Genomic DNA, 17,596 nt, shown 5'->3' on the forward strand with positions numbered 1-17,596 from the left:
TGTGCTTAAGGTTCTGGGAAGAATAGATAAGAAACATCAAAGGCTAGGTCAACCCAAGTTTGAACAAACCTGATGATTCTCTATTCCTGTTTCATACAAAGTTCTCTTATAACAAATAAAGCCACATTTAAGGAAAGGGTTGTTTTGAAAAGAATGGGTAATCATAAGCTGATGTGGTCAGATCCCTTTGTTCTCTATGTTCAGATTCATTGCTCCTATGATGTGGGGCAGGAAAACATCAGTATTAAAATGCCTTTTGCTGCTTAAGGAAACCAAATCTGTAGAACAGCCTGGGCCACGAGCCACTTTGCAGGTATATTCCTTAAACTTCACGCGGTTCCCCTTCTATTTCTAAATAATCCTACAGGAGTCCTATCCTTAATGTACTTCTTTGTGCGTCACCTTGAAATCTTCCTAATGCTCTTTTGTGACATGTGGCATTACTTTATTATTCATTCAATGCATTCAACAATAATGGGTGCAAATTTCAATCAGAAACAGACCTTTATCTCAAAGCACATAGAGGGAGAAATAAAGCAACTGTATAAATAAGCTTGATAAAGGGACACCTGGTTGGCTCAGTTGGTTGAGCCTCCGACTCTTGATTTCCATTCAGGTCATGATCTCATGGTTTCTGAGTCCAAGCCCTGAGCCTCTGTCAAGTGCAGAGACCACTTGGGACTCTCTCTCTCCCTCTCTCTCTGTCCCTCCCCCACTCACATTCCCTCTCTTTCTCTCAAAATAAATAAATAGGCTTTAAAAAATAAATAAGTATAATAAAAAGTATAGTAATATATACCATAAGAAAGTGCTTTTAGAAAGTTTTGGATTTGTAAGAGATCTTAGTGGTCTAGTATTCTTAGTTCCTCATTTTAAAGATGAGAAACTAAAAGAAAAAAGGTTAAATGACTCATTCTTTGGGATAGAATCTGCTCATGTGAGGCATCATCATGGACTAGAAAGAACAGTGAGCTTAGGTCCAGACAACCTAGGGTTGATTTGGGATTTCAGTCCTTAGTAGCTCTCATAAAGGACAAATGATCAAATTTACTTGAGCCTTAGTTTTCTCATCTACAGAACTGAGATAATAATGCTTGCCTATTAGAGTTGATGTAAAGACAGTGAGATGATGAAATGGTTTTGTGGACTGGAGGCAATATAAAAATGTAAACTGTTACTACAATTAATGAATTGCAGAACTAGGAAAAAAACTCAAATCTCCGAACTTTGAGACTCTTGTCCATCATGCGTTAACGTGAAATGCTCTCCGTGACTTCCAGTATAGGACTTAGCAGTTCACTTTCTTACATAAAATAGAATCTAATTATCAATCATACATACATATTGTTGACTCAGATCGTGTGATCATTTTTCATCCGTTTGAGTTATACGCAGAAAAATAAAGTAGATGCCCTTGCTAGAAAATTTCTTGGCTAATTCTCACAGTAACATAGGATAAGAACGTTGTCCAACATTTCTCAATGCCATGTTGTATTTTCAGCCTGTTTATTCTGGCATCTTCCTTAGAAGCAGTGTTAGTGTTGAATAAAAGTTGAGCAATTAAAAAGAAAAAATAAACATCAGGAACTTTGTAGATCAAAACTTGTGAACACATCCTTGGGGCACTTTAAGAGAAGTTAAGTGATAACATCACTATAATATTGTGTTACTTCTTTGATCTGCTGAAAAGCTAAGTGATATAATCAGTTTTTTATTTCTGAGTTTTCTTTCCAGTTGCTGCATGTGGCAACAAAGCTAAGACATAGGTTAATTATAAAAGCTTTTGTCCTTTTCCTCACCCTGTTATAGACTTCTTCCTTGTTAAAGTGCATAAGAATAGAGGGAACTAAGTTTATTTTTATGTATTATATTGCTGTATGATTACATATATACATACACATATATTACTGTATGATTTAAAAGGCGAAAGATTTATGCGATCTGAAGAGAAACCAGAGTATTTTTTTTTCAACGTTTATTTATTTTTGGGACAGAGGGAGACAGAGCATGAACGGGGGAGGGCAGAGAGAGAGGGAGACACAGAATCGGAAACAGGCTCCAGGCGCTGAGCCATCAGCCCAGAGCCTGACGCGGGGCTCGAACTCACGGACCGCAAGATCATGACCTGGCTGAAGTCGGACGCTTAACCGACTGCGCCACCCAGGCGCCCCGAAACCAGAGTATTTTTACTGTATGATTTAAGACAGGTATTCAACAGATGGTATGTTGTAGTGGAAAGAACATGGGCTTTGGACTCTGAAATTATGGGTCTCAGTTTTCCATCTGACTCTTTGAGGCTGGAATCAAGTAACTTTTCTAACCATGGTTTCTTTATCTGTAAAAGATGAAAACTAATGAAACTTATCCCTTGGATTGTCAGAGGAATTGTATGGTATTCCCCAAATAATTGAAAGGCAGCTAAACATGCATATCATAATAGGAAGATAAAACAAAATTAAAATCATTTAAAAAATGAGGCACACAAATATAAAGTTAGGAAATTTAGAGAGAGTCAGCAATGGAATTAATTCGGAAAACATATGCTATGGAGCCCTACACAATTACTATGGCTGGGCCACAAAATTGAGTCTGAACTTCCTTGCTGTTGTCCCAAAGAGAAAAAACATGGCTCAAGTCATTACAACAACAGTGTTTGTCCGTAGGATTCAAAACAAATCAGTAGTTTCGTGACTCCTCAAAAAACTGAACGTGAATCACCATCTGATCTGAAATTTCTAGACACCCACAATAACTGAAAACAAGTATTCAAACAGATATACCAATATTCGTAGCAGTGTGGTTCACAATAACCAAAAGGTGGAAACAATCAGAATGTCTATCAATGGATGAAGAGATATCCAACATGTGGACATCCAACATCCATTCATCCAAGCAATGAAACATTTTTCAACCACAAAAGGAAATGAAGTACTGATACATGGTACATCCTGGATGAATCACAAAAACATTATGTTAAGTGGTCAGACACAAAAAGTCACATGTTGTATGATTCTACTCATATGAAATATTCAGAATAGTTAAATCCATAGAGACAGAAAGCGGATTAGTGGTTGCCAGGAACTGAAAAGAGGGAGAAATAGGAAATGCTTGCTTAAAGGTTTTCTTTGGGAGTGACAAAAAAAAATTGTAGACATTTGCACAACATTGTAAATATACTAAGTGCTACTAATTATATACTTTTATTTTTTATTTTCGTAAAGATTTTATTTTTGAGTAATCTCTACACCTAACATGGGGCTAGATCTTACAACCCTGAGATCAAGAGTCACATGTTCTACTGACTGAGTCAGTCAGGTTTATTTATTTTTGAGAGAGAGAGAGAGAGAGAGAGAGAGAGAGAGAGAGAAAGAGAGAGAAACACAGAATCTGAGGCAGTTTCCAGGCTCTGAGCTGTCAGCACAGAGCCCAATGCGGGGCTCGAACCCACAAACCTCTAGATCATGACCTAAGCTGAAGTCAGATGCTTAACTGACTGAGCCACCCAGGCGTCCCTTAAATGCTTAATTTTGTTTATGTGCATTTCACCTCAATAAAAGATAAAACCAAAGCACAAATAAATGAGTTGTCTGGAAAAGTGAAAGTATTCCTTCCTTCCTTTTTTTTTTTCTTTTTAGAGAGAGAGAGTGTGTGTGTGAGTGGTGAGGAGGGGATGAGGGGCAGAGAGAGAGAGAGAGAGAGATCTCAGAATCTCTCTCAGAGTCTGATCTCGGCAGAGCTTGATCCCACGACCCTGGTATCATGACCTGGGCCAAATTCAAGAGTCGGACGCTCAACAAGCTGAGCCACCTAGGTGCGCCTAGTGTAACTATTTCTAATACTAAGACCAGAAAGGACATTCTTTAAGGAAACAAACCCTCAGCAATATCTTTATCTGATTGTAATGTCCGATTTCGTATTCTTTAGAAGGTCCTTTAATATAAGCTGATGTCACGACTACGAAAGGAAACATGATAGAAGGTATTTTACTGGAAACCAGGCAGGGTGTATTATTAGTAATGTGGCTCCAGGGACATTGGGTCTCTGATGAGCAGGCTTAAGAAAGAGATGAAACTTAAAACATCTAGAAGAAGAAATGGATGGTGTATCCTTCTGCAATTTATCATAAATATTTCCCTTAGTCAAATTTTGGGAAACTATAGAGCAGGAGTTAGTTTGAGGTTGCATTCTCTGTAAGGTATATGGGTGCAGTTTGTCAATTTAGTTTTGTGCTTTAAAAGTTAGCCCATCTGGAAAGTAAGATCTTCTGGTAGATAAGGAGAATGTTCAAAGTGAAAAGTGACAGTGCCTGAGGTAGTAAAGTTTCTCCTGGGAAAGTTTGAGTCTGCTCAAACACCCAAACAAAGGGTAATCATGACCCCAAATATTTTATGCAAAAAATCATGCTCTCAGTATCTTCAGGAAGGAAAGATTTCTTGTAGGCTACATGAAACCGTGCATATGTAAAGTTTATATGAATTGTAGTTCTTATTGTTTTGACTATCTGGCTATAATGCCCAACATGTAAACAAGATACTCCACATACAGTATTTATTCATCATTTTCAACCAATACTCATTGAATGTTAATTGTGTGCCAAGGAGGGCAGACAATATTATGAACATTTTAGAAAATAATAAATGGAGTTTCTGAGAGCCTAAGATGTGCCCTAAATCACATAACTTAGACTTGAAATGTTTGGTTCCTAGTTCATTCCAAACCTTGCTAACATGGGTTTGACAGGGGCTGACATGACCAAGGACCATGGTTGCCAAAGCCTTTCCTCTTCATTAACTATTAATGTGAGTATTAAATGTGTTGGGCAAAGTTTCACCATTTCTATTTGTCTGTGCAATGGCATTTTCTTTAATTACTATTACATGGTGTTCTTAGGAGCCACACTAGCAAACACACACAATGCTTGATTTTACATTATTGGCTAACATTTATTGAGTGTACATTGTATGCTCAGGTGTGGTGCTAAGCATTATGCAGACATATTCTCATTTAATCCTTAAAAGAGTCTTCGGAGACATATTTATCATCCCTCTTTTGTTTATACAGAAACTAAGGCTCAGAAAAATTAAACAACTTGCCCAAAGTCACAGGTAGAAATATAAATATTCTGACAATCCTCATAGGAAGATATATAAAGGTGCACGAAAATCAGAAGCCAAACCAACAGACTTTTATGATTCCAGTAGAGTATGGAACAAATGTTGAACTAAGAATAAAAGTAAGAGACAGAGCTGGGTTCATATTCAGTTTTGTTTAACTCCAAAGCTCCCAGCTTAACTGCTATGCTATACTGACACATTAGTCTGTAAGTTTGTAATCATTTGACTTTTCACCCAATTATGGTAATAAATTCTGGGTCATTACCATCATAGTGGATAAAATTTACTGTGACTAACACTCTTATAAGTGCTTAACAGTCATAGATTCAGAAACATTTGTAAATTTTAAAGTTCTCTAATAAAGAACAAGGAAGTGCCCCTTCATATAAAATTTTTTTTTTTCTTTTAAAGAAGATGGCAAGCTTTGGTAAGAGAAGTCAAAACTTCAGGTTACCGAGTGTGATTCTGCTGTGGGATTTGAAACGTTGAAAAGCTAGTATCTATGCTTGTGACTAACACATCTTTCTATTCAGATGTGTATAACAGGGTAAAATAACCCATTTGACAAAAAAATTACTACAGTTTGCCAGATATTGTGCTGGGTGCTGCTGGGTAGCTGCCAGGGGTTGAGGAAAAGGGAAGTGATCTTTATCAAACTGGGCAAACTTCACCTGTCTGGGATTCATTATCTACTGGGTAAATGAGGAGGTTGTGTACCCAGGTCTTATTGTTTCTGGTTTTTGGGGGGTTTGTGTTCAGGTTTCTTCTCCCCATTTGCCACTATTTCCATGTTAAAATATCCATCTCATACTATCCTAGTTTTGCAATTCATTAATTAGTTCAACAAATGTTTATCGAACTTCTAGTATCAAGCACGATAGGAATGAAGTTTCTAATAATAGAAGCAATAATGGAGCTTACTGTTCAAAGGAATAAGATAATAAATAATATCATTTACAAAACAAATACATAAAAATAATCATTAACAGTTAATAATTACAGGTTGGAAAGGTACTAAGAGGGAAAAAAGATGGCGTGTTGTCCTTTTTATAAGTCACAAAATGAAGCAAATGATAGATTCTTTCAAATACAAAAATGACCACCTATCGAGGTTACCAGATTTTAAAGGGGGGGGGGGAAGACACTTTACAACCAACTAAAGAATTAATAATAATAATAATAAAAAGAATGGATAGCCATTATTCTTGCAGAAAGTTGTATTGGGACGTGTTTACTCTGTATCTTTTCTTTGTAATAGAAGAGAGCCTTCTCAAAAAGAGCAGCGAAAGAACTCATTTTTTTTTTTTTCTTTTTAAGTCAAGCGGAAAGACAAAGTGAAAAGAAACCAGAGTTAGGGAAACTGCCAACCTAGACTGGCCATAAGGATTTCCTTTAGTCTGTCTAGGTTCCCCGCGGGAGCAGGGACTGGATGGGAAGAAAACCAATGTCTTGAACTTTAAGGCAGATTTTAATTACTGTTGCCCGGTGACAGGAACCTGGTAAGAGGTCAAGGTGTGGTTAGGCAAAGGCGGCTCCCGGGAAAGGCACTGGGAACGGCAGGACAGAGAACTGCAGGAGAAAGCGACAGAAAGGAGGAGGAGAATGCACCGGCACCCCAAGGTGAGGGAGTAGAAAAACTCTCCGCCGGGGGAGCCGCGCGCCGCTCAGGTGGCCCTTTCCCGCTCAGGTGAGCTCCTCCCGCGCCTCCCATTGGCTAAGGCGTCCGTGGCGCTGGGAGGGCGACGCAGCCCGGTCTAGTTCAGGGTCTAGGGCGGCGCGTCACTTCCGGTAGCGCGGAGCTTGTAAAACACCCTGGAGAGAAAATGGCGGCGGCAGCGGCTTCGGCGCCTCAGCAGCTCTCGGATGAGGAGCTTTTCTCTCAGCTCCGCCGTTACGGCCTGTCTCCTGGCCCAGTGACGGAGAGCACCCGCCCGGTCTACCTCAAGAAGCTGAAGAAGCTTCGAGAGGAAGAGCAGCAGCAGCACCGGTCCGGGGGCCGCGGCAACAAGACGCGGAACAGTAATAACAATAACACGGCTGCTGCCGCGGTCGCCGCGGCGGGAGCGCCGGCGGCGGCCGCGGGGCTGGGGGGCCGGCCGGTCTCTGGCGACCTCTCCTACTTGCGGACTCCTGGGGGTCTGGGCCGAATCTCGGCCTCTGGCCCGGAGAGCCCCGTGGGAGGGCCCGGGGGCGCCTCGGCCGCCCCCACGGCTGGCAGCAAAGTGCTGCTGGGCTTCAGCTCGGACGAGTCAGACGTGGAGGCCAGTCCCCGGGACCAGGCCGGCGGCGGCGGCGGCGGCGGCGGGAGGAAAGACCGGGCTTCGCTCCAGTACCGCGGGCTCAAACCGCCGTCGGCGCCCCTGGCCGCCAGCGAGGTGACTAACAGCAACTCGGCCGAGAGAAGGAAGCCCCACTCGTGGTGGGGGGCCCGGCGGCCGGCGGCTCCGGAGCTGCAGACCCCGTCGGCGAGAGATGCAGCCGCGGAGGACGAGGAGGAGGAGGGGGAAGACGGAGAGGACAGGGACCCAGAGGCCGAGGAGCCGCTGTGGGCGAGCCGGACGGTGAATGGCAGCCGGCTTCTCCCTTACAGCTGCCGGGAGAACTATTCGGACTCGGAGGAAGAGGAGGACGACGACGTGGCCTCCAGCAGACAGGTATTAAAGGACGACTCCCTTTCCCGGCATCGGCCCAGACGGAGCCATAGTAAGCCTCTCTCTTCGCTGACTGCTAAATCGGCCGGCGGCCGGCTGGAGACCTCAGTTCAGGGAGGGGGAGGAATCCCGATGAATGACAGGGCGGCGGCTGCGGGGAGTCTAGACAGGAGCCGAAACCTCGAAGAGTCGGCGGCGGCGGCGGAGCAGGGAGGAGGGTGTGATCCCCTGGACTCTAGCCCCATTCCTAGGTACCGTGTCACCGCTAAGAAACTGGCCCCTCTCCTGCCCCCGCCACTGACCGACATGGACTCAACCTTGGATTCGTCCACAGGCTCCCTCCTTAAAACCAATAATCATATCGGCGGCGGGGCCTTCAGTGTGGACTCCCCCAGGATTTTTTCCAACAGCCTCCCTCCCGGTGCAGCGGTGGCTGCCTCCAGTTCACTCAGGATCAATCACTCCAATCATACGGGCTCCAATCACACCTACCTGAAAAACGCATACAACAAACCGAAGCTTTCCGAACCCGAGGAGGAACTTCTCCAGCAGTTTAAACGGGAGGAGGTGTCCCCTACAGGGGGTTTCAGTGCCCACTACTTGTCGATGTTTCTCTTAACTGCTGCCTGCTTATTTTTCCTAATACTGGGACTGACTTACCTAGGAATGAGAGGGACAGGAGTATCCGAGGATGGAGGACTCAGCAGTAAGTATTAAACCCTGTGGGTAAGGTCACAAAGGGGGTGTTGCTAGTGGTCTGCCCTCACCGCATTGGGCATTTTACACGAGGTGACTTCTGCCTTTAAGAACATGTATTAATAGCGACACGCGGCAGATCGAGTGCATTTGTGTCATCTTTAAGAAAGGACGTTACCATGATCAGAACGAGAATCCCACGACTGGTTTTACAATTTTTCTGTATAATGTAGTGGGAAATTCAACACCTCTCGTAAAACGAAATATTGCCAGCTTGTCAGCAAAATGCATTTATGTGTGGGTCATAAATTCTCTTTTAGCCTTAGATAATTATGTGTGCAGATGCCAATGAACAGTTTTGAAGTATTTTGATTGTTACGGGACATCATAAACGCATAAATGTTACAAATCATTTGAGATGATTTTTCAAATTGAGTTGTGATTCTACAAGGTAACATAAGATCTCTTGAAATTCCAGTTAAATACTTTGTAGTATGAAGTTATACATCTAGGTAGTTCTGTAATTTCTTTAAAGTGAATGAATATAGAAAGTAGGAAGACACAACTCTAAGTTGATTGCTGAGCCCAGAGCATGCCCCTTCCCACCAGTGAAAAAAGTGGTGGTAGGGCAGGGCTGGAGTTGGCCGTGAGATTTTTCCGTTATTGGTTTCTAGGCCCTGCCGTTTACTTGCTAAAGGACTGTAGGCAGGTATGGTGTGTTCATTCATTCATTAAGCCAGCTTCATCTATGCTGAGCACTTAAACACAGCAGTGATAAGTCAGAGTATCTGTTCTTCAACACAAGAAGATAAGTACAGATCATTTTGTGTTCTGTGAAGGACATAAGGATGGAGTAATTGATACATGCTATTTAGAGATGGGGAGGGTAGCTACTATGTGAGGTGAGACCTGAAGTAGGAGGAGACAGCGTTGTAGGGGGACAGGAGAGCTGTCCTGGCAGAGATTATAAGAAAGGCCTTGAGTTGAGCCAGAGCCCTCCTGTAGGTTAGAGTGGTTACAGCACCTTGAGCCAGGGGGAGCGAGCCCGAGTTTGAGCTTCCCTTTCCTAATCCTAAAATGATGCAAATGTTGATTAGAATGATGCCTACGCAGATTAAAAGAGGGAAAAGTAAATGTAGTGTGTGATGGACCGCTGAATATATAATTTCTTAATGTTAGGGCCCCCTTCCCACTCCTCCTGAAATCTGTCCCTTTCATCCAACTTGAAGTCACTTTATCATTATTGGTACTTATAAAATCAGGCTTGCGATTGTTTTTTTGTTTGTTTCAAAATAGTGAATGATGCAGTTAGCGGATTTAAAAAGAGTAGGAGTCAGAATAGTGTAACCTTTGATTTGTGTATAGCCATTTCTAAGATCATCAAATAACAGATTATTACTATATTGCTTCATTAGAGGGGTTAGAAGAGGACTGAAACCCAGCACTCATTTTAACTGGTTCCCTGGGAGCAAGAGTGATATATTGTCTCCTGTCTCAGATAATTTGGGAGAAAAAGAAATAGGTCATATTAGAAGTTAAACTAATGGAGTACATATAAATTAAATGACATTATCAGCAGTACCTATTTGCATCTGTTTCTCTAATAGCTAACTGTATGACCTGGCCTTTTTCTGAGTACTTTATACATATTATCTAATTGATCTTCCCAACACATCACAGATGCAGATTTTATAGATGAGGACAGTGAGGCAAGGAAGAAATGTACCCATAACTGACTAGCTAGTGAGTAATAGTACTAAGGTTTGGCTTCAGTTTTTTTTTTAAATAAATTTTATTTATTTTTTTAAGTTAATTTATGTATTTTGAGGGAGAGAGAGCATGCATGGGAGGGGCAGAGAGAAAGAGAGAGAATCCCAAGCAGGGATTCTCTGCACCGTCAGCCCAGAGCCTGACACAGGGCTCAAACCCATAAAACGCGAGATCATGACCTGAGCTGCAATCAAGAGTCGGATGCTTAACTGACTGAGCCACCCAGGCGCCCTTCAGATTTTGTTTTCAACTGTAAAGCCCGTATTCTTAGCACTACTTTGGATACTGTTTGTAGAGAGCTTTCTAAATAAGAGAGCACTTTTATTAGGATTGAGAAAATAATTGAATATTGGTAGGATTTCATAAAGAATTACTGATGAGCACAATTCTCAGTTAAGGTGACTGTCACATCTGTTAAGATGAATGAGTAATGTTTCCTTAGATACTAAAATTTCAGATGGAATAGATAAGGATAGGACTGCTAGGGTTTTAGTAGCCCCCTCACCTTCACCAGTATGACAGGTAAGAAATTATAAAGTGTTTTTTGTTTTAATGAACGGTAAATGTAACGTAGTTTGGGTGATGGAAACAACAGTGATTAAGAGGTAGAGGATCTGGGTTCTAGGACTTGGTCCACATGACTTTAGTCAAGGTCTGTATTAGATGGATGTAATAATTTATGCTGTCTGTGGTGATGTTAAGAGGATCAAATTAGATAGTTTATTAAACAACCATAAAGTGGTATTATTCAAAAGTTTAGATAAAATTCGTTGTATTTCTGGTAAATTATAGTATGTATGTAAAGCAAAATTGTTTCTGCAAATATTATTTAGTAGTATATTTACTTATTCAACATGTAATTTTCATTAACTTCCACTAAAATACACTGTAGACATTGATACAGAAATTTGAATCAAAGTTAGGGAATCCTTAAATGTACTATATATGTGTTATATATTTGACTTACTGTATAATATATAGTGGAAAGAAATGCCTGCTAATTCAGTTAGTTTGCACACCTAACGGTGAATAATTTTCACTCCCTATGTTTATGTGTTCTGAGTCCTTTGTCATGAGTATAATGGTTAACCAATGCTTAACCATAGGGTTCATTGGTCAAATAGTGTGCTTGAGGAAATACTTTTACTTTGAGTAATAATTTCACCGGAAGATTGTAGGTTATATATGAGAATAAGCTTTAGTAAGCTTTTATTAGCTGTCATTTAAATTATGTACAACATGTAATAGATTAGCCTTTTAAATAGTTCTTAATCATTTGGTCTTTGAAAATTTTTATCAATATCCTAGTTTTATTAAATTACTTTTATTAATTAAATTACTGTGACTCTCTTCTTCCTCATCTGTAAAATGAGGGGGTTGGATTAGATGATCTCTAAATTCTTTGTAGCTCTAAGGTTTAAGATTCCAACTTTGAACTGTCCTACCAAAACAATTCAAGGATCAGTCTACAGTGAGATTAGATCATGACAACCCAGCAAAAGAAAATGGAAATGCAGAATACACTATCTTAGGTACATATGGGCATTATTTAAAAATTGTTTTCAATTATAAAAGACATGATTTTTGAAACATTTATGATTTAGAAAATTTGGATAGAGATCTATGAAGCAAAAAATGAATAGATAGTAGGTATATATATCCTTCTAGTCTCCCACTTACCCCTGGTACAAATAAGTTCAAATAATGCCTTTCAAAACTTTCTTAGTGCTTTTCATGTAAACACCTACATTCATATATATATATATATGTGTTTGTGTACATTTTCATTCAACAATAGAGTGCCTACTATGTGCCAAGCACTATTTCAAGCATTCCGGGGGGGGGGGGGAAGATGGGCAAGTAAATATGAATTTAAGAGAGTGATGATTGCTAACACAAGTTTATGATAGTAACTTTGCCTGGGGTAGAGGGATATGTAACATTACATACAGGTGGTGAGCAGGCCTCTCAAAAGAGGTGATGTTTGAATTGAAATCTGAATGACTTGAAGGAACTAGCTGTTGACAGGGAGCAAAACATTCCAGGAAGAAATAACAGCCAGTGCAGGACTCTTGGGGCAAAAACCAGCTTGGCAAGTTGAAGCAACAGAAGAGAATGGCCAGTGTGGCTAGGGTATAATGAATGAGAATGGCATATGATGAAGTCAGAACTAGGCAGGGGCCAGTCATAAAGGACCTAAAGGCCTTGAGGGCCTTGGAAAGGAGTCTGAATTTTATCTTAAGTGATATCATACTATACCTAGCCTGCAACTTGTCTTTTTCCCTTAACCTTGTATTATGGGTAACTTTATACTAAGTTTAAGTATGAGGCATAATTTAAAAATCTCACTCTCCCCTTGTCCCTTTCTCATCGTATAAAAATGCTAAAATCTCTGCCACCCTGGAAATGTTGTTCTTCAACCCTCTGTTCTTCTCTAGCTGTTACTCTCTTCTCAGCAAAGACTGATATCTTTTTGCCTCTGCCATTGACTCAGCCCCTGTCTAGTGTAGCTTTGTTTACCATCCATTCCTCTGGAATCTCTGCTTCAAGTCATTAGTTAACTCAATTGCCAAATCCAAGAGAGGTGTTGAAGTTCTTATCTTTGCCTCTTTGAAACATTCAGTGCACTGATAACTCCTCCTTCTTGAAACTCTCCCCTTCCCAGACTTCTGCATCACTACTCTCTTCCAGTTTTCATTTACTCCTGTCTGTCTGTGTTTTAAATATTTGTGGTCTCTGGAACTCTTGTCTTTGTCCCTATCCTTTGGTACAGTTTCCCTAGGCCCTTTCCTCCACTGGCCTGGGTAGTACCTCCTGATTTTATATATTTACCTTAAATGTTCTCTCCTGAGTTCTAGACTTAACTGTTTGTTTATTGGACAGTTTTGTTTTTTTTTTTCCTGGATGTTCCAGAAGTACCCACTCTGTGTACTCATCAGCTTTTCTTTCACCTTCTTTCCCCCATTCTGTTCCCTGTTTTAGTTCATGGCACTTCCGTCTACCTAGGACTCAGCTAGGAACTTTGAATTTACCTAGAGTCCTTCCTTTCCTTCATGTTCCTACCAGACCTCAAACATCAATCCAGTTGATTACTAAGTCTGGTAGTTCTACCTCTCACATATGTTTTGAATCTTTTTCTCTCTATCACTGCTGCTCTAAGTTAGTCTATTGCCTGAATTGTTTAAGTAGTCTTCTAACAGGCTTCTATGTTGTAGCTCTTCAGTCTGTTTTCTGTGCCACAGCAATATGTCTAAAACACAAATGCAATAATAATTCACTCTCTTGCTTAAAATTACTCAATGGCTTTACCTTCCTTATTGGATAAAATCTAAATTCTGTGGCTAAACTGTTCATGATCTGACTATGCTTTTGCTAGTTTCATTTCCTACCAGTTTCTCTTACCACATTTTACTTTCTGGAAAACTAGAACTTTCTGGATACTAGTTGGTGTTTACTGAACATGTCATGACATTTTGTGCCTTTGTACATTATTCCCTTCTTTAGGAAGGTTGTTTCTTCCTTTCTTAACTGCTGTTCATTCTTTTTTTTTTTTTAAATTTTTTTTTTAACGTTTTTATTTATTTTTGAGACAGAGAGAGACAGAGCATGAACGGGGGAGGGGCAGAGAGAGAGGGAGACACAGAATCCGAAGCAGGCTCCAGGCTCTGAGCCATCAGCCCAGAGCCCAACACGGGGCTTGAACTCACAGAGGGTGAGATCGTGACCTGAGCCGAAGTCGGACGCTTAACCGACTGAGCCACCCAGGCGCCCCAACTGCTGTTCATTCTTAAAAGCGTCACCTCTGGATATTTTCTCTGACTCCTGTCTTCTTTACTCTGGTGTTTGGGTAAACTCAAACTCTGCTCAAATAAGATCTAATGCCTCCTTCATAGCATTTATTATAGAGTATTGTAATTTTGAATGTTCGTTGTGCCAGTTAGATTACAGCTCCTGTAGGATGAATTGACTGCACTGGTAAAGGGCACAGGCTTTACATTCGGCTCTGAGTTTGAATCTCATTCCTCTTATACCTGCTCTGTGACTTTACTAGGAGATACTCAGTTGCCTCATATTAAAAATGAAGATGATAATACCTGCCTCAGGGTGACTTTAAGCATTACGTGAGGTAACGTATGTGAAGTTTTTAGTATTGTTGCCTGGCATATGGGAATTGCTTGGTAGACCCAAGTCACATTAGTATCTTGGCACAAGTTCATTCCTCAGTAAATATTTATTGAGATGATCACATCTCAGATACCCAATTTATATGCATTGATTAACTCATCATGTAACTCAGTAATTGCTTACCTATTCAGTACCTAACTTAATACTCAGTATTGGGAAGGATGCAGAAGAAATCTCATTCTTGCAAAAGCCTCCACTACACAAATAGTCACAGAAAATGGTTAAGAAGTATACTTAATATTAGGTGATAAGTGCCACACTTTGTAAAGGGGGGGGGTGGAATTCATAGTGAGCTGATCAGTCTCAAATGGTCAAAAGTTCAGGTTCCAAATTTGGACTTGATTCTGTGGGTTGAGCAGTGGGAATCCATGGAGGTTTTAAAGCAGAGGACTAACATCAAGTTCTTCTTAAAAGGATAAACAGGTGGTGGTATAGGTAATGGATTGGTAAGGTTGGAGAGCAGGCGTGGGGTGATAGGCACTATAAGCACACACGGAGTGAGAAACACCCAAGGAGGCTGATAATGTCGGGATGGAATAGGGTCTGTCATTTGAAGAAGGTCATATAATATTTGGTGACTGTTTGGATCCAGAGAATAAAGGAGAAGAGTCAAAGATTATTCTGAGTTTATGAGCCTGGATGATGGAGACAATACTGATACCATTGATCGGTGGGTTAGAGATGCTGAAGAGGGATCTTTCTGGGGGAAAAGTAGTATAGAGAAAATAAGTTTTGGGAGAGTTTATTTTTTGAGTTGTTCAACTAGAAATATCCTAGGTTATCATAGTTATATAATTAGATTAAAGATGAAAGAGACTGGTGCCGAGTATACTAGTACTGTTTACTAGAGGAATAGATATCTTTTTAACACTTATTTTTTTATTAAAAAAAATTTTTAATATTTATTTTTGAGAGAGAGAGCGTGCGCGCGCATGAGTGGGGGAGGGGCAGAGAGAGAGAGAGAGAGAGAGAGAGAGAGAGAGGGAGACACAAAATCCGAAACAGGCTGCAGGCTCTGAGCTGTCAGCACAGAGCCCGACGCAGGGCTTGAACTCACAAACCATGAGATCATGACCTGAGCCGAAGTCGGACGTTCATCTGAGTCACCCAGGTGCCCCTAATACTTATTTTTTTAATGTATGTATTTTTTTTTAAAACCAAGATGAAGCATTGCAAAAGGGTACCATAGTTTTTTTTTTTTTTTTTTTTTTTTACTTTTTCAAGTAGTTACAGTAGCCACTTGGTTCAAAACTTGATATCTATAATGAAATAGGTGTAAGGATTTTGAAAATTAGTTTCCCTCATTCCTTTTTTTTTTTCTTTAATGTTTATTTTTGAGAGAGAGAGACAGAGTGTGAGCAGGGGAGGAACAGAGGGAGAGGGAGACACAGAATCCAAAGCAGGCTCCAGGCTCTGAGCTGTCAGCACAGAGCCCAATGCGGGGCTCGAACTCACGAACCGTGAGATCGTGACCTGAGCCAAAGTCAGACATTTAAGTGACTGAGTCACCCAGGCGTCCCTGTTTGCCTCATTCTTGAAGAATGAGAGCTGAGTGTTACTTTGAAAAACTTTACATGTAAGGAAAAAAAAATTTCTAGGCCTCTAAGAATATTCCTGGGAACACCAGGGCTTTGCATATCCCAGCTGGATGATTTAAATAAAATCTACTCTGTGAAAATGTCTTTCATTTGAAAATTATCTCTAGAATAACTTAAAATAAGAATCACCAGAGTGAAAACATAAGAATTCCCCATGAGTGTATGTATCCAGGGAGCCTACTTTGAGGAAGATTGGCGTAGATATCAGGGCTTGGATTAAGGAGGTTGACCTGGGTTTGCATTAGCTTTTCTGCTAAAGGCAAGTTGCTGAACCCCTGTGATCCTCAATATCCTCATCTGTAAAAGAGAATTAAGTGAGAATTAAGTGGAATAAGGCATGTAAAGTACTTGGCACAGTACATGACACATAGTGATCACAATAGCAGCTGACCCTGTGCGGCCTTATGCGCCAGGCACTGTGCTGAACAATTTTAATTGTTGTTTAATCTTCATGAGGCAGCTATTTGTCCTGTTTTGTAGATGAGGAAACTGATACTGGGCGAAGCTGAGTTTGCCCAGGGTCATGTGGCTAGTAAGTGCCGAGGCAGTGTTTGGATTCAGATAGTGTCTCTTCACCACTCTGCTAGATTGCCTTTTAACATGTGTAAGTACATAAGGACTACGTATATGTTCTCTACCATTATTGTTATCTAGAAGATTATGAAAAGATATGGATGGGTGAAGCAGATTAATGCATGAAATCCTAGAAATGCCAGGAATAATCTGTGAAATCTAACAACTTTAAGACAAAGTACAAATTTGTACTCACTCAACAATTAGGAATCTTGTGTGGGACTATTTATCCTTTAGATTAATTCACTAATTCATTGGTATATGAGGTCAGTCTGCTGTAATAAAATACAAACTATAATATATAATGTGTAAAATAGGAAACATGCTATTTCTATTTTTTTTTTTTAATGTTTATTCACCTTTGTGAGCGAGAGGGGGGGGAGAGAGAGAGAGAGAGAGAATGAGCAGGGGAGGGGCAGAGAGAAAGGGAGACACAGAATCAATTCAAAGCAGGCTCCAGGCTCCGAGCTGTCAGCACAGGGCCCGATGTGGGGCTTCAACCCATGAACCGCGAGATCACGACCCGAGCGAAAGTCAGGCGCTTAACTGACTGAGCCACCCAGGCGCCCCGGTGCTATTTCTAATTTTTAATAAAATTTTTTTTCAACGTTTTTTATTTATTTTTGGGACAGAGAGAGACAGAGCATGAACGGGGGAGGGGCAGAGAGAGAGGGAGACACAGAATCGGAAACAGGCTCCAGGCTCTGAGCCATCAGCCCAGAGCCCGACGCGGGGCTCGAACTCACGGACCGCGAGATCGTGACCTGGCTGAAGTCGGACGCTTAACCGACTGCGCCACCCAGGCGCCCCTAATTTTTAAAAGATAACATAGAGTCTCTCAAAACTGGTGGGTAAAAAGGTCCTCTGATTTTGCATTAGCACTTTCAAACATGTTTTCCATTGTTCCAGTTTCAAGATATAAAGACCTTTAAATATAGCACATTTGTTCTTCCATTTTTTGCTCCTTTTAAATAAACTTTGTGTGTTTTTTTTGTGTTTAGGTTTCTTT

At 40.8% G+C, this 17,596-nt stretch overlaps 1 protein-coding gene across 1 annotated transcript in view; it reads left to right on the top strand.

Annotated features, from left to right (window-relative positions):
• Positions 1-6,900: 6,900 nt before the first annotated feature.
• Positions 6,901-17,596, top strand: part of LEMD3 (LEM domain containing 3) — a 65,509-nt gene continuing 54,813 nt past the window's right edge. Inside the window, exon 1 of the mRNA XM_030323140.1 lies at positions 6,901-8,471. Within this exon, the coding sequence (XP_030179000.1) occupies positions 6,938-8,471 (1,534 nt within the window). The 5' untranslated portion in view covers positions 6,901-6,937. The remainder of the gene's footprint in view (positions 8,472-17,596) is intronic.

Source organism: Lynx canadensis, chromosome B4 (assembly GCF_007474595.2).
Source record: "Lynx canadensis isolate LIC74 chromosome B4, mLynCan4.pri.v2, whole genome shotgun sequence".
In the NCBI taxonomy this organism is placed as follows: domain Eukaryota; kingdom Metazoa; phylum Chordata; class Mammalia; order Carnivora; family Felidae; genus Lynx; species Lynx canadensis.